Genomic DNA, 19,804 nt, shown 5'->3' with positions numbered 1-19,804 from the left:
GGCTTATCTTACGTTTATGGATAGTCAAAGAGAAAACACGAGCGAAACAATAGAGAGAGAAAATAGAAAAGTTGTAGAACATAAAAGTGAAATAGACTAGCTATGGAGAAGATAGTGTAGGATAAATCTTTTGTGCTTTGTAAATCTCGAATATTGTTGGTGCTTGATGTTGTCTTTCTCGGTAAATGTAGGCAATTTGTTCTTGACTGAACCACGTACATTAATTAATTTTTAAATGTTCTTTATTATGTTTTCTCGTGATGTTTATCATACAAACGTAATTAGGATTTGCGTGGTTTTGTGAGTTAATTGTCGCAACAGTTGGCTGATAAACTCCCGATCCATATTATTAATATTGGCAAAAAAAATAATGTGTTTTTATGGGGTAGTTTTTGCTAAATAGAAACACACATAGGGTTTTCTTGCAATTAGACTAAATTAAGGCGCGTTGAATGCAATTAAGTTAAATTAGTTGCAAGAAAGTCAAATGTTGGACCATATTGTAGCACGACCACCATGGCTTAATCACTCCAAACTGGACACATGCAGATATTCTTGATCAACTGCATGTGTCTAATTACATTAAATCCAAGTTGTCCGATCCAAAATTAATTAAGATTATTTCTTAATCACTCTCACTTGCATTTGACTTCACATTTTTGAAAACTTATTAAAAGAGCAAAGAGAGAGAGAGATAATAATTAAACAGAAAATATAAACACTTTCTTTAATTTTCTTTTCTTCTGCTGCCGCCCGTAAAAATGGAGACGAGGGCTTGTCTCGTAATTTTCGTTACTGCGATCGTCGCAGTTATATTCCGTCCACCGGTCGGGGCAGCCGAAACAAACGCTCCATTCGGTGATGTTTTCACGAAAAGCTGCCCGGATAATGATTTCAAGACTTCTCAAGATGGCAAAATCTGGAATATCTCCCTCAATAAACAAGGAGGTACACACACACGCACACACACATATATATATATATAGTGAGAGAGAAGAAAAATCGATTGTCGTAATCATATGATGTTTTAATTATACGCGTAGGTTGTGGGTTTATGACGAAGGAGAGATACAGATTCGGGTGGTTTAGCATGAGAATAAAAGCGGTCGGAGGTGATTCAGCAGGAGTGGTGACGACTTATTTCGTAAGTTAGGTGTAATTAAATTTCTTCTATATATGATATACGAAACGACACGTGCGTAGTTTATTTATTTGGTAACTAAAAAATTTCGTTAAAAAAATAAAATAAAATTTTCCGGGCGTGCAGATGTGTTCGGAAAATGCGGCGGGGCCGGAGAGAGATGAGGTGGATATAGAGTTCTTGGGGAATAGAACAGGGCAGCCTTACCTTGTACAGACAAATGTGTACAAGAACGGAACCGGTGGCCGTGAAATGCGACACGTTTTGTGGTTCGATCCGACTCACGATTTTCATACTTATTCCTTTCTTTGGAACAATCACCAATTAGTGTAAGTTTCTTTTCTTTTCTTTTCTTTTTTTTTTTTTTTGAACACATTTTAATTTCGTAGAAAAAAAAAAGTCGGACCGGAATCCGCGGATTTCGTAAAATTCTAATTTCTTAGTCACCTAAAATATAAAATGCATAATAATCATTTTATAATTGTAATTTTTGGAAAATGTGGAATTCTTGGAATTATTCTAGGATATATACTAAAACCAGATCGAAAACCGAAATCTCATATATATTCGAATTCTGATCCAAAAGGCTTTGGAAAAATAGAAATCAGGAATTCAAAATGAAAAATATTATTCCATAATCGAAAATTTTCGGACTGAAATTGGCGAAAATCGGAAGTTCCACTACAATTGACTATTTTTAATATGAAAAAACAGGATCTTCGTGGATAAAGTTCCGATTAGGGTTTACAAGAACGCAAACTACACGAACAATTTCTTCCCGAACGAGAAGCCAATGTACTTATTCTCGAGCATATGGGACGCCGAAGACTGGGCCACGAGGGGCGGCGCCGACAAGACGGACTGGTCGAAGTCGCCGTTCGTTTCTTCCTACACGGACTTCACGGCCGACGGCTGCCGGTGGGAGGATCCTTTCCCGGCGTGCGTGTCCAACACCGCCGATAACTGGTGGGACCAGTATGACACGTGGCACCTTTCAGATGATCAGAAGAAAGATTATGCATGGGTGCAGAGGAATCTTGTCGTGTATGATTATTGTAAGGATACTAAGAGGTACACTACGTTGCCAGAAGAATGCTGGATTAGCCCTTGGGAATGAGTTGACTCAATAGAATATTCTTTTTTTTTTTTTTTTAATTATGCGTTTCAATTATTTAATAGTTTTTTTTTTATTAAAATTCAATTATTTAATATTTATTGAAATTAAAAATCCTATTTAGATTTGGGCCACGAAAGCCCAAATAAATCATTTTTGTTATGACTTATTCAATTATTGCTTTTAAGCCCAATTTGTGTGTGTTTGTATTTTCTGGTTTTGCACTCATCACAGATAGATCACACTGAGTAAAATAATCATATTAAAATGTAAAGTATTATTTACATGAGTTAAATTAAAAACAACAGGACAAAATAATGTGTAATTTTCATCCTTTTTTTAATATGAAATATAAAATTTACAATATAATAAATACATGAAAAAAATCAGTTCATTTTTAGTTGAATATAAATAATTTATAATCATAAGAAAATAATAATATTAATATATTTAAAAAAAATAAACTTGAGCTCGACAAATTTGACTCGAGCTCAAACTGACTTAATTTGTCAAACCTCGATCTCAAATTTTCTACGGTCCTACATAATTAGGGTGGTAAACGAGTCGAGTGGACTCGTAAGCTCGATAGCCGGCTCGAACTCGAACTCGAGTTTTCGAAACTCGAGATTTCTGACGAGTACAGTTCGAGCGTTTTTTCAGCTGTTCCGTGTTTGTGAACTCATAAGTTGGAGCTCGGCTAATTCACACCCGTATGCTAAACTATAATAGGTTGAAACAAATAGAATTATGGCTAAGGTAATAAATCATTAATATTTAAAGGTAAAATAGGAAATAAACTATATAGAAATAAATTATTTTAAAAGGGGGCAAAAGGTTGACATATAACACCATAATAATTACCATGTGAGTAACCATCGAATGAGCAAGATACATTGAACCAACACCAAAAAATATCATTTCAACACAGAACATGTGAACTACATATATTGATGGGAAAATCATTTCATATAAAAAAAATGCAAATTTAGATCGGATGGGCTGTTTTAATAGGAATATCGGATGTCATAGGATGATTGACACGTGGATAGTTTAAATAAAAATATAATTAGGATTCTAATAATTGGAAATAAAAAAGAAAAAGAAAAAAAGAAAACCTCAGCAGAACCCGTAACCCCTCTAACCCTAATTATAATCAGCGTGATTTATTAAGAGTTAAGACTTAAGAGTGCCACATGTCAAAAAAATAGTGGAATCCGATTTATATTAAATATCGGCTGATCCGCTCAAAATTTAATCTCTAAAAAAAATCTAAATCATATCCCAAAACAAAATTTCACTTCTGCAAAAATTTAAAAACAAAAAATTCAAATTTATGACATCATGGATGACATAATAAATCCAGCAAAGGCACATGATCATCAAGTTGTAGTCTTGGAGTATTCAAATGCCACTTGGCAGAAAAAGAAAAAGTTTTGAATTAATTAATGAATTGGATGAAGAAAAAAAGGGCGAAATTTCATGACTCTCCAATGATTGACGGCCGAATCAATTGAATAATAATAATAAAAAAAAATATTAAAAAAAAAAAAAAGAAAAGAAAAAAAAAACATAAAGCTCTATCACCAATCATCAATCACCAATCCAAATCTAATCCCACCCCAAAATGACTAAATTGTGTGATTCATGTACCTACAATGCATTTTTATTGTTGAGATGTGATTGATTGAGACCCTTGATTGGGTTTTTTTATGCCTATGTTTATATATTCTATGTATTTGTGTACATTTATTGGGTAAATATTATGAGCTAGTAATACGTTCGTTTACCTTTGGCAAGATTCAACAAAACATCAGTTCGAAACAAAATGATTATATACGATAAAATAAGTAGGTATCGTATTCGTTCGATTACTTTTGTACGTAGTAACTAGTAATTTAAAAGAAAATGACATTATTATCCATAAATTACTACGAATTGGATAATCGTTGTTATCGATACTATACCGACTAGTTAAAGTCACTAGAGATTTAATCAAACCCAAATTAATATAATCTACGTAACCCAACGAGACCTTATATGATAATGTTTGTTTCACAAATCGAACCCATGTAATTGAATACTACTACGCATGATAAATTTGCTCTCGAATATTGACTCGGCACATGCCAGTTTTTGCCCTAGGCAACTTAAAAGATCGTAAAAAGTAATTACATTTCTTTGGGTTCAATTTCTACATGCATTGAGATTTATATTTACGCTTAATGTACACGGAATTATGTACGTACGTCGGCCGATTAGATTGCTGGCCTAACAAGAGTAACTGCGACCCTCTGTACAAATAGCTAACATGCTCACAAATCACAATATCAACTAAGGGCCCTAGTTAATTTTTAATTTTTATAATTTTTAAATTTTTTTGGTCAAAAATATTTTTAATTATTAAGATAATAACCCTTGAAGAATTTTCCTCCTATTCCCCGCGAGAGCGACACTAGAGAAAAAAATAAAGAATCTAAATATAAATCAATGTGGCCCGATCAATATTAAATGTTTAATTTATTGGAGGTTCGTAGTTAAGATTTCAAATCAACTATACATATATATATGTATAATTTCATATCATTGAATTGCCCCACAACCCATGATTAGTTGATTACTCTTGTCCTTATTTTTCTTTTTTTCTTTTTTAGTCACATTAAAATTGGAAAATAAAAGGATGATGAAACATAGATGGTCAAATTAATCATTTGTATGTGCAAATCATTTGATATATAGATAATAATAAATGTTTTTTATATTAGTGAATTGGACAAATACCTCAAAAAGAAAACAAAATAAAATAAAAAATAAATGCAACTTAATTGCAGAAAACTAAGAAAGAGGGGGGCTACCTACCCTAGCACAAGCATTTATTTTTCAAATATGAATTTGGTCATTTCAAATTGGTCTATTTAATCTGTTAGCCTAAGTTTGACAGCAATTGTCCATATAAGGAAGACTCGGGTACGGACAGTTCACAATCGAATGTTGTTGGCGACCCAGAAATTTCTAGATCACGTAAAAGGAAAAATTGAGCTAGCAAATTGTTTAATTTAATAATGGAAGTTTCTTCACTCTTCTTAGATATTGAAAATTGCAGAAAAAAAAAATTGTACATATAGCTATTAAATGTTGAAAGCAACAAATCATAAGAAAAAATTAAATAATAAAATAGACAAGACATGATCTCGAATCACAAATAGGGGGAACACATATAATGAAATAATGATATATGAATTATCATGATGTCTTTGCAATTCGAACAAGTCATTTTCTTCTCAATTAATCATTTTCAATTTATTAAGGCAATTGCCATAATTTCAATTGAAACTCGGAAATTAGCTCAAATTTTCACGATTTTTCCACAAAGCCTCGTAGAAATCTTTCTCATTTTCGTCTCCAATCTACTACTCAACTCAATGTACCTGCAAAAGGGAGAAAATATATAAAGAAAGGGCAAAAGGGGAATAACACAAAGACCAGAGATGCTCCAACAATTCGTGAAATCAATTTATGATTTTTTTTTAATTATATATATGCATCGGATAAATCTTGTTCTCTTGCATGAGTTCTCATATTCTCTTAATCCTACCACATATAAGCATTATAGAGTTTTAAAACCAAACTATTGTTATAGTTTGCCTTTTATCATTAGTAAGTATACATGTGGAGTGTATAAAACATTTAATAGTTTTCTCAAGTACAAAGGGTAATTTTGGTTTTTTTATTTTAAAATAGATATTACTAATAATATTTTTTTAATAATTTTTGCGCAACTATATTAGACGTTTCTACTGTTTTCTTGATAAAAGAAATAGATAAGATATCGAGATATGTAGTTAACTAAGTGGTTCTAGAGAAAGAGAATGACATTGTAGATGTGTTTGAGGATAAGAGCAAATCCACAAATTCTCTTACAAATTAAAGTTATGAGATATGTTTGAAGATAAGATCAATATTAATTTTGGATCAAATTTAAATCATGACCCCTTTTGTTTTTCTTTTTCCTTTTAATAACCTCAACTTGATAAATTTGGATAACATTCAAATAATGACCATGGATAATATATTGAATTCAATTAGATTTTATTGCATTCAGTACTATGTGTTATATCGAATTGCTGAAAATATCTTCTCGTGTTTCTATTATTCGCAAAATGCCCTCTATAATTCGCTAAAAAAAATAAAAAATAAATAAAAGAAGTTTGCTAGTAAACCCAATTGAATTACAACCATTAGTTGGGGTAAAATTTATCTCCACGTGTCAAAATAAATCTATTTTGGTATATATGGGCCCGTGTTTGGTGGGGGAGATGATTAGTTTCCTCAATTAATGACCTAATTGAAATGTAACGCTGCTCAGACTTGTACGTTAAATTTGAAGGTACATCACTACAATGCACCACATCTCTCTCGCAGTTGGTAACACCTAACAATATATTAAATGTTCATATTAAAATATAAATTTATTTATTTATTTATCGTCGACAATTTGTTCCCTCAAACTATAATTACTATTTGGGTAAATTACACTTACACCCCCGATGTATGCTAAAATAACTTTAAGGTCTCTGTGGTTTTGATAATTACAACCACACCCCTGAAACAATATTTGTTTCATGTCTTGTGGATCGATATGCACTATACTTGTTTCACGCGGGGCCGTTAATGCTACCACATACGGAAATTTCTTACATAAAATAATAATGATTTAAGAAATATTAGAAGAGTCATGTCACCCCTGTTTGAAATTATAGTCTGTAGAACCCTAACTAGATAATTTATCAAATGCATTATCCCGTAAAAGTTTCAGAGAGATGATTGTAATTATCATTACTACATGGACCTTAAAGTTATTTTAGCATACATCAGAGATGTAGATGTAATTTACTCTTAAAATTTAGGGCAATAGCAAAAAGTCCCATCACATGGGACTTAAATTTATTTTGGTCCACAAAAAAAACAGTCTCTCAATTAAACCCATTCCCATATCTTTATTTTAAAATACCCTCCATAATATAATTCTTATCAATTCCATCCATTATGCTCTAACTTTCTTAATACTACACATTGACCCCGGATTTAAACAAATATATCACATTAACCCCCAAAAAATTTTTTTTTCAGAATATAATTTTTTTTATGATTTTTTTTTTCCAGCCAGATTCCGGCGTTGACCGCCGGTCTCCGGTGTTGACTTTTTTTTTTTTTTTTTTTTTTTTTGCAAACTTTTTTTTTTCCTGAAATTTTTTTCCGGCCGGTCAACCACCGTTAACCGCCGGTCTCCGACGTTGCCTTTTTTTTTTTGAATTTTTTTTTTCTTAGAAAAAAATATTTTAATTAATATTACTATATTGGCTACTAAATTACTGTCTCGGACAGTAATATTACTGTTTGGGACAGTAATATTATGAATATTATTTTCCCGAACAGTAATATTATTGTCTAAGACAGTTAAATTACTGTTGGAGACAGTAATTTAGCAGCCAAGGCAGTAATATTAATTAAAATAATTTTTTTTAAGAAAAAAAATTAAAAAAATAAAATAAAAGTCAATTAACAGTTAAATTACTGTCTCCGACAGTTAAATAACTGCAGGAACAATAATTTAGCAACGAATACAGTAATATTAATTAAAAATATTTTTTTTAAGAATAAAAAAGTCAATTAACAATTAAATTACTGTCTCCGACAGTTAAATAACTGCTGGAGACAGTAATTTAGCAACGAATACAGTAATATTAATTAAAATATTTTAAAAAAAAGTCAATCTAGTAATTTGACAGCAAAGACAGTAATATTAATTAAAATATTTTTGAAGAAAAAAAAAATCAATTAACAGTTAAATTACTGTCTCCGACAGTTAAATAACTGTCGGAGACAGTAATTTAGCAGCCAAGACAGTAATATTAATTAAAATATTTTTTTTTAAGAAAAAACAAAATTATAAAAAAAAAAAAAAAAGTCAACGCCGGAGACCCGGCGGTCAACGGTAGTTAACCGGCCGGAAAAAAATTTCAGGGAAAAAAAGTTTTTCAAAAAAAAAAAAAAAGTCAACGGCGGCGACCGGCGGTCTCCGGTGGTGGCAGGTCAAAATTAAAATTAGGGTTAAAATTGGTTAATTGATGAAATTATGCTAAATTGGGATGTAAATCATGAAATTTGAGTTGAATTGGTTTCAATGAACTGGGGGTAATTTTGGTATATATAAAAGGATTTTCCCTATTTGCAAATAAGTTTGAATGAACTGGATTTATTTGAAAGACAAAAAAGTTGGATGTCCCTCTTTTAATTAAGTGCTCTTGTCATGGGCCTTTTTGTGATTAACCCTAAAATTTAAATCGCCGTTCGAGTATTTTTTCTTTAAATTGGAATTAATATAATATAATTAATTTATAGAGTCAATATTCGCAGGTTGCGTTGACGACACAGTTGACCAGGTCCTTGACCTAATTTAAAAGACGAAGAGTCAGTGGCCACATTACATGATGGAGGCACGTGCTTTACTTACCGTCACTAAAACAAAAATTAGAATAAATAAATAGTTTATGGAAATATTATTTTTGATCCTATGTTAAATATAAAATTATAAAACTACCCCCAAGAACAAAATTTAAAATATTTTTACAAGAATGCTCCTTGGAATCTCAAATATTATAATATGAATTTAATCCATTAAAAAAATGAATTAAAGTCATATTAAGATTTAAGAGTTAATTTAAGTAAATTAAACTTAATTTAACTAAGTGGGAAATATTTTGTGTTGTGAGGGGTAAATTAATAAAGGGTTGAAGGGACACGTCTGGGGGTGTCCTTTTCAGTGTTGGCAAAGCACATGCATTCTCCTCCTACGCTGACGTGGATTTCAGACTAAGCATGTGACCTTGACTATTTACCCCCTTGCCCCCACCATTTCATTTATTACTACATTCTACCCCATTTTTTTAATATATATATATATATAATTTTATCGAATATTCGTTCTCCGTTTGGTCAAGAACTATTTCTAAAAATAAAACGCAACAGTCTCATCAATCCGTAAAACAATTTATCAAAATATAAGAGTGATGGGTCCACGCCCAAAAGCCCATATCGACAAGCTCATAGAGGCACACAAACTAAGCTCAAATCGACTAAAGATAATAATACAAGTTCAAGTTGGCTAAGGCCCAAACTAATATGATCTAAACAGTGAGGCTCGTGTCAAGTGGCTTAGGCCATGAGAATATATGTCTTCATATAAATACGACTTCTTCGACTCTACACCCAGTGATAAATACCGGATGGGTCTTCTGCTGTCATATGTCATTTTTCTATTTTATAATATATTCCCCGCTAGGGTTTTACCTTTAAGGATTTTAGAAAAATAAAAAAATGACACGTGGCAGCAGAAGACACACCCGGTGTTTATCACCGGGTGTAGAGTCGAAGGAGCCATATAAAATACTCGGAAACCTCACAATTAAAGGTACGCAATTCATAACTCCCGACCGTCTCTTGAATTCTCTGAATTCTTCTATCATATATATATATATACAAAGCTTATTTTTTGTGATACAGGTAATGCCCACGAGAGAAATCAGGAAGTAGGATGGATGGATTGCAAAACGTGACGTGGAATCGTACAACATCAAAGAGTTTATATAAGATTAACCAAATTCGAGCAAGAAATATATATAAATATAATATAATATAGTATTGGAGGGGAATGCCGACATGGACTAAAGATGCTGTTGCCGTTATTACAGTTGGGTCCAGTCACATTTATCATGTGAAGTGTTTCTTCCTTGGATTGAAAAAATTGAGATTAATTTGTTGAATAATGGGAGGAGTTGGAACAACGACAGCCAATTGAAATAATAAGTGGGAATATATTGTGCAAATTGCAATACTTGTTTCAATCTACACCAATCGATCCTTCTATCTTTCTTTTTTTCTTACTCTTTAATAATTATTATATTATTTATTATTACCATATTATCTTTTTGTACTATATCACTTTTTTGTGTCATATATAAACCTAAGATTTATCAACTTTGCACTCAATCATTTGATTTTATATTTCTAATAATAGATTTCTCTCAAGTGGTGAATTCAAATTGATCATTTATTTATACCAAGTTTATTTAATTTCAAGAGATATTTTGTGTTGTGAGAAAATGGACATACATCTTACAATAATTCAGGTAAAACCTAAGAATCGTACGTCCCGCAGTGGTTAGCCTAGTTGTTTGTATGTCAGTCATTATACGAGAGTGTGGTTTATTCAGTGCAATTATATGATTAGCTACGAACTCGTTGGTTAACTATTGCAGCATTTGAAATTGTACACTCTTTAGACACGCACTAGATTTGTAGCCCTCTTGAGTAATTGCACTAGCTAGTCCTTTTCAAGTTAGAAATTCTTCCACTATGATTGATTCTACTTGCATCAAAATTAATTACAATTGACCCCAAAAGAAAAAAAGAAAATAAAATAGTGATTTTCCATTAAATGGTCTAATCCATGAATGTAAAATCGAGCTGCCTAAAAATGCACAAGCAAAGCTATTTCCCTAACAAGTGATTGCAATATGAGCCACGTGTACCTATCTTTCAACATATACTCTCAATCCCCCTTTTTAATTTTAATTTTAATTTTTATTTTTTTTAACTTTATTTTTATTTTTTCAGCGGTGATAATTATTAATTGGCATTTAAATTTTCTCTATAAATATCTTTCTTTTCCAATCATCCTGGATATCAGTCCTACACACACATTTCCACTACCTCCTCTCTGCTTTTCTTTCTTCTTCTGCCCAACTCTTTCTCCAATGTAAGTTTATTTTTCTTACATATATATATATATATATATATATATATATATATATATTATTTTTCATGTTAATCTAATATTTATATATATTATATTAATCATCCACCATTCACACACATTTTATGATGTGAACGCCATGCATGCACCTTGATTATGGCTAAGGTTTTTTTTGTCAAGAAAGAATACATATAGGGAATATATATATATACTAATTTATTTGCAATATGTACTAATGAAAACGGCACTTGATCGAAAATGCAGTTACGGCGACAACCATCAAAGTCGAAATACGCTGTGATGGTGGTGTCTTCTGCGGACCAATCGGAGCATCTGAACCAAGTAAGCATGTTTTTTTTTTTTAATGTAAACTAATTAATTAATTATCTGAATTAAGCAAACATAACTGTGTATAAAAACGTGGATGCTTTTATTAAAAAACGTGTGATGTCATAGACACGTTTACATGTGCAAGCTTGTGTCTCTCTGCTTTTTGTCTCTTTTTCAAAAATAAATTCTTTCTTGATCTGCATTTGTTGTGAATACTTGAGAGGCAGACAAATACATAAGATGGCCGGTTTGAATTTATTTATATCTATTTGACTTCTCCAAAAAAAATCAAGAATTATATCCTATTTGTCAATATTGCAACCCCACAACAAGAAAAAAAAAAAGAAGCTATAGTATATAATAAAATATAACTTCCAAATTAGATTATGTACTGATATACGATATTCGATTATGGCCCACCTATACCCGAGAATTTCATCTAATTTTAACACATAATACACAAACAAAAACACAAAACTATTAAAAGACAATATTGACCTTGTCTTCAAATTCATCAAACGCGTGCAAATGGCGAGAAACCGGACAACGTTTTCATCGAAGACGAAAAACAAGAAACATATGAAAAATATTTCATATGTTTTTTCTTAGCTGTCAATTTTTGTCTACATTTTATCTCTGTTTTTTTTTCCGAGTTTCGTCCGCGTTTTCTCTCGCGTTCTTTTAATTAATTATCCTATTTATCTAGAGGAGATTTTTTTTTAATTTAATTTACAAATTACAACTATTTCTGAACGTACATAAATTTCCTTATTAAAAAAAAGGGAAAATAAATAGTTGGTTATAAACTTATAAATATATATATGTATATATATATTGATAACATGGTTGTAATAATTTTGTGTTACAGCAAGTAAGCATGGAAGAAACAGCCGACCCACCGTTCGAGAAAACGTACAAGAGTCTTTTCAGCAACTTGACCGCCACAGCGCCGCCGCAGAAGATGAACCTGATGCCGGAGCTTTCGTCGGTGGAGGAATGCGAGCTCCCGCTGATCGATCTCAGGCGGCTGAGCCTCGGAGAATCCGAGGCCGCAGCCTGCAGGAAGCAGATTTCTAGGGCTTCGTCGGAGTGGGGTTTCTTCCAGGTGGTCAACCACGGAATCTCCGGCGAGGTGATGGAGAGAATGAGGGGCGAACAGAAGAAGCTGTTCAAGAAGCCGTTTCACGAGAAGAAGAACTACAAGGATTTGAATTTCTCCGCCGGAAGTTACCGTTGGGGCACTCCGTCCGCCACGTGTCTGAAGCAGCTTTCTTGGTCGGAAGCTTTTCATGTGTCGCTGAGTGACGTCATTGGCTCAGGTGGCATCGACAGTCTCAGGTAAATTTTTCTTTTATTGCACTCAACCCCCGTATTTTATTTTTAATTACTAAAAAGTCCACCCTGTTATTAATATAATATTAAATAAAAAAAACAACCACTTTTTTAAATTACAGTTTCATTCTTAACGTTTGCACCAATTTCATATTTGGTCCCCATGTTCACAAAAAAGACATTTGGTACCTTATGTTTTAATAATTTAACATTTTCAGTCATTTCCGTCAATTTACCGTTAGTTCGTCAGTTAAGGAAATCATGGTAACACGCTTGAGTCCGTTAGTGCTAACGGAAAATTGACGGAAATGACTAAAAGTGTTGATTGTTTGAAACATGAGTGATCAAATGTATTTTTTCAAAACATAGAGGATCAAATGTGGAATAGATGTAAAATTGAGGGATGAAAACTGTATATTTCCAATTTGTGCCTGCATGCATGTTGTATGTTCCCTTAATTAATCGGAGGAGAAATTGAATAAACACTAATAAAATCAAGATTCAAAATTAAAATTTTCGTGTCGAATATTACGTTAATTAGGTAATATATATATTATACACATTAAAAAAAAATGTTTTTTAACAAAAATTATAAATATTTGAATTTTCAGTTCAATAATGGAGCAATTTGCGGTAATGGTGTCCGATCTATCACAAAAGCTAGTAGACATACTAGCAGAAGAAATGGGGGAGAAGTCGTGTTTCTTCAAAGAAACGTGTTTGCCGAGCACTTGCTACCTCCGATTGAACCGATACCCACCTTGCCCGATATACCCTCAGATGTTCGGGATAATGCCCCACACCGATAGCGACTTTATCACCGTCTTACATCAAGACCACATCGGAGGTTTGCAACTTGTCCGAGACGGCAAGTGGTTCGCCGTTAAGCCCAATCCCGACGCCCTCATCATCAACATCGGAGATTTATTTCAGGTAAATAATAAAGATAACTGACATGTTAAATGTCGTTTCAATATTACTAAAAATGGTCAAAATCACGTTTGCACGTTTTAATTAACATGAGCTAATTAATTAATTATTGCAGGCGTGGAGCAATAACGTGTATAAAAGCGTTGAGCATCGGGTTGTTGCTAATCCATTGAACGAGAGATTTTCGGCCGCGTATTTCTTTTGCCCGTCTTACGATACGGTAATCGAAAGTGGAATCGAGCCGTGTGTTTATCGAAGCTTTAGCTTTGGGGAATACAGAAAACAAGTGCAAGAAGATGTCAAGCTTTTCGGACACAAAATTGGACTGCCGAGGTTTCTCGTGAAAACTCACTAGGCATAATAAAATACACGTTTTTTTTTTTGTTTTTTTTTTTGTTTATTATTATCATATAGAAGAAATTAAATAGATTGATAGTATGATATCGAAATGTTTGCAATGTACAATTGTAGAAATATTTATAGGTTGCTGGAAATTTTTACTAGATTAATTGAAGAAAAATATATATATGCAACTTCATACTTTAAAAATTTAAATATTGTAATGTAATTTTTTTGTTTTGTTAAGATTTGATGTTCAGATGATTATTTCAATACAAACATACATAAATCGAAGGTTACAACTTATATTGGTTAATTACGGTCCATCCCTGAGATAAAGTTAAATTACAAAACAATCCCTTATCTTTGGGTAATTATAACCATCCCTTAATTATGAATTTTCTTACATATCAATCCTTGTTTTGTCAAATTTAGTGTTATTTTCCTACATTATGTGGAATATTTTCAGTTTATACCCGTTTTAACCTCATTTGAACTCCACATTTTAAAACAAGATGGTTATAAAATGTGTCGTTTGCCTTGTAAATATCAGATTGTATGCATCATAAATTGCATTTTTGAACTAAACGAGTACAAATTAGAAAACATTATATGAAATCTAGAAGGGTGCACGTATAAAAACATCCATAGTTAAGGAGGTAATCGTAATTAACCAAACATGAATGATTTTTCAGTAATTTGACTTTATCGCAGGAATGGCCGTAATTTACAATAACTTATATGTTCATGTACCTATTTGTATTATCCAAATTATCTGCTATTTTATTTAATTATTCATATGGCTATTATTAGCCTGTTATATATATATTGGAAAAAAAAAAATGAAAATGCCAAAATAAATATCCTGTTATATCAGTTATTTAATACAATTAAATAAATAGATTAGTCGGCAAAAAGGGGATAAAAATAAAATAAGGAAATCGAAAAATATTAAACAATGATTTCATCTTCAACCTTAACCCTTTCGAACATCCCAAAATCGCCGTCGCCGACGAACAATCCGCCACTCTCCGATCACAAAACCGCCCCTTCTTCACCAACCGCCTCCGATTCGTCTTCTTCCTCCTCAGCCGAATCGCAATCGCGGAGAATCAAAACGAGCCCTCAGCTGAACCGTTGGTCCAGGGCACGCGCCATTCGATCCGGTCGAAAATTGGGCCGCCCGCCGGTTCAGCCATCTTCAGGTGAAATGAATTATTCCGATTCTTCGTTAGGGGTTATTATCGAAGGTAGCAGTGGCGACGGGAGTGAACAGTACCAGACGCTCTCGCCACGCAGCGACGGCGGACGAGGCGGAGAGTATGTAACCGATGCGGCGGTGTTCGCGGGTAAGTCCATATACATGGTGTCCGACGGGACCGGGTGGACGGTGGAGCACGCCGTTAACGCGGCGTTGGGTCAGTTTGATTACTGCTTGGTGGATCGGGTTTGCGCTGTTAACACCCACTTGTTTTCTGCGGTAAGTTTATCAATTTCCGGTCGATTATTTAATTAGTTTTTTTTTAATATGTGAAAATTATAAATTTGGATTTTTATTTATTTATTAAATGAATGCTACTGATTAGAAATTTTAATTTGTGTGCTGAATAAAAATAATAATATGCCTCCCCGCACAATAAAGTTACTAGTGAGACATACATTCGAGCTCCGTTAATAAGGGTATAACTGGAAAAAAATGCATTTATGCGAAGTGACATTATACTGGCTCCGCCACTGCCTATAGTATTGACATATTTGTGTTAACACAATTTCTATTTTTGTCAAAAGATTGATGACGTGGAGCGATTGATGGAGATCATAGCCCAAGCGGCCAAAGAAGGAGCAATGCTCGTCTACACGCTCGCCGATCCATCGATCGCGGAAACCGCTAGACAAGCATGCACGCTTTGGAACGTGACATCACTCGACGTACTCGGCCCAATAACCGAGTCCATCGCGGCCCACCTGGGGGTGACCCCATCCGGTCTCCCCAGGTGGGCCCCGGGAAGAAAAGTCTCCCTCGGCGAAGACTACTTCCAAAGAATCGAGGCAATCGAATTCACTATCAAGCAAGATGACGGGGCGTTGCCTGAAAATCTCCACAAGGCGGACATTGTTCTTGCCGGAGTTTCTCGTACGGGGAAAACACCCTTGTCGATATACCTCGCGCAGAAAGGGTATAAAGTGGCGAATGTGCCGATTGTGATGGGTTTGGATTTGCCGAGGGCGCTTTTTGAGGTTGACCCGGAGAAGGTCTTTGCTTTGACTATAAACCCCGTTGTTCTCCAGGCGATTAGACGGGCTAGGGCGAAGAGCTTAGGGTTTGACGATGAATTACGGAACAATTATTCGGAGATGGATCATGTTAAACGGGAGCTGGAGTTCGCTAGTAGGATTTTTCAACGGAACCCTGTCTGGCCAGTTATTGGTGAGTACTTAGAACGGTAGAAGTAGTATTTACATATTTATTTATTTTAATTAATGTTTGGTTGTTATGATTTGCAGAGGTGTCGGGGAAAGCGATCGAGGAATCGGCTGCCATCGTACTGAGGCTGTATCATGATCGAAAAAATAGGTGCTCGATGCCAAGAATTTCTAGACGTTATTAGATTCTGAGAATTTGTGTTAGATTCTGCTTTTGTCTGAATTCTAATGGTATTTATACATCTGTACTGCTGTAATAAAGATGGTACTTGACACACACACACACACACACACACACACACATATATATATATATTTTCTGTACGAAGGTTACCAGGATTGTGCTGTATACATTATGTCCTTGGGCTTTATTTTGTCAATGTTATGGAAATAGTATTTAGGGCAAATTACGAGAACTTCCTTGAGGGAAGGTCTAATTACGAAAATTCCCTCAATATTTGAGTGATTACGAGAAACCCCCTTTGACTTGAGTTTGGCTCTGTATTCTAATATAATTTGTGTTTCTTCTAGTTTAACCTTAAGTAATTTGAACTACAAAATGTATATATATGCATATCGAAACCTTACAATGAAACCTCTTATGAATGTTAACCATTACAATTACCTCACGGGGGCATTTCATAATTACGTAAACATAAAGGGAATTTTTGTAATTAAGTCTTACCTCGGGAAGTTCCTCCTAATTTAAATTGATGTTTTTGTAATACTAGAGTCTGCATCACAAAGTCAAAAGGGAGAGGGTAATTTTGAGTTTTAACATAATTGCAGTAAATAACTCTGCAATGTGACTGCTTAGGTCAATAATTAAAAAATTAGCAGATCTATTTACTGACTAATTCAAAGATATATATTTTTTTATTCTTAATTATTTCCTACTTCTTAATTAACTGCTAATCCCTTGTTGAAACTACCTGGAATGCAATCTCCTTCAATTAATTGTCAAAGAAAATCAATTTGTCTATTTACTAAATCAGAAGATTTATATTTTAGTCTCTAAGAAAAAGTCACCTGCACCATATAATATATAATGTCAACTAGGCCGGTTCTTAATTTTTTTCATTTAATTTGTTAATTATTTTTCTAACCGCCACGGAAACCTTCTCCGGCCAATCGTCATCGAGTTTCATCACCACACGGGTCAATTATACTGTTCAGTCAACCTTTGAATTGTGCCACAAGAATCGTAATTAACCTGGTGAACTTCATCGAGTTATATATTTTACACACACACACACACACACACATATATATATATATATATATATATATATATATATATATATATATATATATATATATATATATATATATATATATATATATATATATATATATATATATATATATATATATATATATATATATCTGTGTGTGTGTGTGTGACTGTGTGTAAATTTATATTATATACTAATTAATACCAACTTGAATTCCTAACCCCATTGACAGTTTCAGAGGTTTTATACAGTCTGAAACTATAAAACCAGACCTATGTTAATTCAGTTTAATAACTAACAAAAGAAACAAAATCAAGAACTAGCTAGACAAATAATATATATGGCTTCTTTAACTGTATTATTACAGTTGACCTTGTTAGTTTCTTTTGCAATATTAATCTTTCATGCAAATGGACAAGGCCTCAAAGTAGGGTTTTATCACGAAAAATGTCCGAATCTCGAACCGGTAATCAAAGACGTTATCTACAAAGTCATTTCCGACGATCGGACTCTTGCAGCTCCTTTGCAAAGAATGCATTTTCATGATTGCTTTATTAGGGTAAGTTGTTTTCTATATACAATATAATTAAGAATTGTTAATTAATAAGATAATTTTATTTACGGTAAATTATTTTTTCAAATTTTTTTTTTTTGGGTTTCGTGTATTAGGGTTGTGATGGTTCGGTTTTATTGGAGTCTCCAACTAAGCAAGCAGAGAAAGATGCCTTCCCAAATTTAAGCCTAAGAGGGTTCGAAATAATCGACAAAGTAAAATTAGCCGTCGAGAAAGCTTGTCCGGGTGTCGTCTCGTGTGCCGATGTACTAGCCATAGTTGCTAGAGATGTCACCTTTGCGGTATATACAATTTCATACTATGTTCTCTCTCTCTCTCTCTCTCTCTCTCTCTCTCTCTCTCTCTCTCTCTCTCTCTCTCTCTCTCTCTCTCTCTCTCTCTCTCTCTCTCTCTCTCTCTCTCTCTAGCTAATTTCTCTCTCTCTCTCTAGCTAATTTTAGTTTCTCCTAAATATTGAGTTTTTTTTTGAAAAATAAATCATTTTGAATGCACCGTATAATTATATTATCAGATTATGGGGCCATTTTGGGAAGTCGAAACGGGGCGAAAAGACGGGAAAGTATCGATCTTGAATGAAGCCTTGACCGGGTTAATACCACCCTCTGCAAACATTAGTACTTTGAAAAAAGGATTTGCAGATAGGGGTTTAAACATGAAGGATCTTGTTGTCTTATCAGGTACATTTAAATTGGGAAAATTGTAAATTTGGTCCCCGTAGTTTGGCCTGATGCTTAGAAATTTAGTCGTCATAAACTTTCTATTTCACTGGACTTTAGTCGTGATGTAGCTAACAAACTCGTCTAAATTTGTTTATATAGGTAGCCACACAATTGGGATTTCTCACTGCTCGTCTTTTAGTAACCGGCTCTACAATTTCACGGGAAAGAACGACGCGGACCCCACTTTGGATTCCGAGTACGCAGTGAAGTTGAAGCAGAAGTGCAAACCCGGGGATCAAAACTCGATAGTGGAGATGGATCCGGGGAGTTTCAAAACTTTTGATGTATCTTATTTTACGCTCGTTGCAAAAAGAAGGGGGCTTTTCGAATCGGATGCAGCACTCTTGAACGACGGCGAGACTAAGGCGTATCTCAAATTTCAGGCACTGAATAAGGGACCCACTTTCTTTAAGGATTTTGGCGAGTCGATGGTGAAAATGGGGAGAATCGGTGTGATTACGGGCGAGGGAGGTGAGATCAGAAAAGTTTGCACTAAAGTTAACTAAGATACTATATATATATATATATATATATATATATATATATATATATATGAAATAATGTGAATGTATAATAATGCTACTATATATATAGCTCCTCTTCTCTTGTGTTTTTTTTTTCTTTGATTTATTTGGAGGGAAATAATTAATAATGTATTATGGTGTGCAAGAAATTAGAAGAGGATGTTTATGTGTGTAATAATAATGGTTGTTCGAGTTTATTTGGATTTTCGTCTGAGTTACTTAAAATTGCGTTTGAATTTATTAGTTGGATAAATTAGTTCAGTCGAATTCAAACAAGCTTTAGTCGAGCCGAATATGATTAATCGAGCTCGAATAACTTGATTAATTAGT

General features: G+C 33.4%; 4 protein-coding genes across 4 annotated transcripts; all 4 read left to right on the top strand.

Moving 5' to 3' along the window:
- Positions 1-645: 645 nt before the first annotated feature.
- LOC105961971 (putative xyloglucan endotransglucosylase/hydrolase protein 8) lies at positions 646-2,426 on the top strand. The gene is made up of 4 exons (XM_012986230.2): positions 646-948; positions 1,044-1,144; positions 1,268-1,470; positions 1,856-2,426. Exons 1-4 carry the CDS (start codon positions 762-764, stop codon positions 2,256-2,258), a joined length of 894 nt encoding a protein of 297 aa, XP_012841684.2. The 5' UTR covers positions 646-761; the 3' UTR covers positions 2,259-2,426.
- Positions 2,427-10,970: 8,544 nt separating this feature from the next.
- LOC105962250 (gibberellin 2-beta-dioxygenase 8) lies at positions 10,971-14,208 on the top strand. Its single transcript, XM_012986548.2, has 5 exons — positions 10,971-11,070; positions 11,332-11,409; positions 12,266-12,735; positions 13,341-13,662; positions 13,775-14,208. Exons 2-5 carry the CDS (start codon positions 11,368-11,370, stop codon positions 14,012-14,014), a joined length of 1,074 nt encoding a protein of 357 aa, XP_012842002.2. The 5' UTR covers positions 10,971-11,070; positions 11,332-11,367; the 3' UTR covers positions 14,015-14,208.
- A 645-nt stretch (positions 14,209-14,853) lies between these two features.
- LOC105962251 (pyruvate, phosphate dikinase regulatory protein 1, chloroplastic) lies at positions 14,854-16,793 on the top strand. Its single transcript, XM_088822118.1, has 3 exons — positions 14,854-15,478; positions 15,787-16,426; positions 16,504-16,793. Exons 1-3 carry the CDS (start codon positions 14,957-14,959, stop codon positions 16,605-16,607), a joined length of 1,266 nt encoding a protein of 421 aa, XP_088678244.1. The 5' UTR covers positions 14,854-14,956; the 3' UTR covers positions 16,608-16,793.
- Positions 16,794-17,933: 1,140 nt separating this feature from the next.
- LOC105961916 (peroxidase 27-like) lies at positions 17,934-19,669 on the top strand. The gene is made up of 4 exons (XM_088821139.1): positions 17,934-18,216; positions 18,327-18,512; positions 18,743-18,908; positions 19,050-19,669. The coding sequence occupies exons 1-4, from the start codon at positions 17,998-18,000 to the stop codon at positions 19,454-19,456; spliced, it is 978 nt and encodes a 325-aa protein (XP_088677265.1). The 5' UTR covers positions 17,934-17,997; the 3' UTR covers positions 19,457-19,669.
- The last annotated feature ends 135 nt before the right edge of the window (positions 19,670-19,804 follow it).

This window comes from Erythranthe guttata, chromosome 8, assembly GCF_056151865.1.
Source record: "Erythranthe guttata isolate IM_541 chromosome 8, IM_541, whole genome shotgun sequence".
In the NCBI taxonomy this organism is placed as follows: domain Eukaryota; kingdom Viridiplantae; phylum Streptophyta; class Magnoliopsida; order Lamiales; family Phrymaceae; genus Erythranthe; species Erythranthe guttata.
This window is presented reverse-complemented; position numbering and strand designations above follow the sequence as displayed.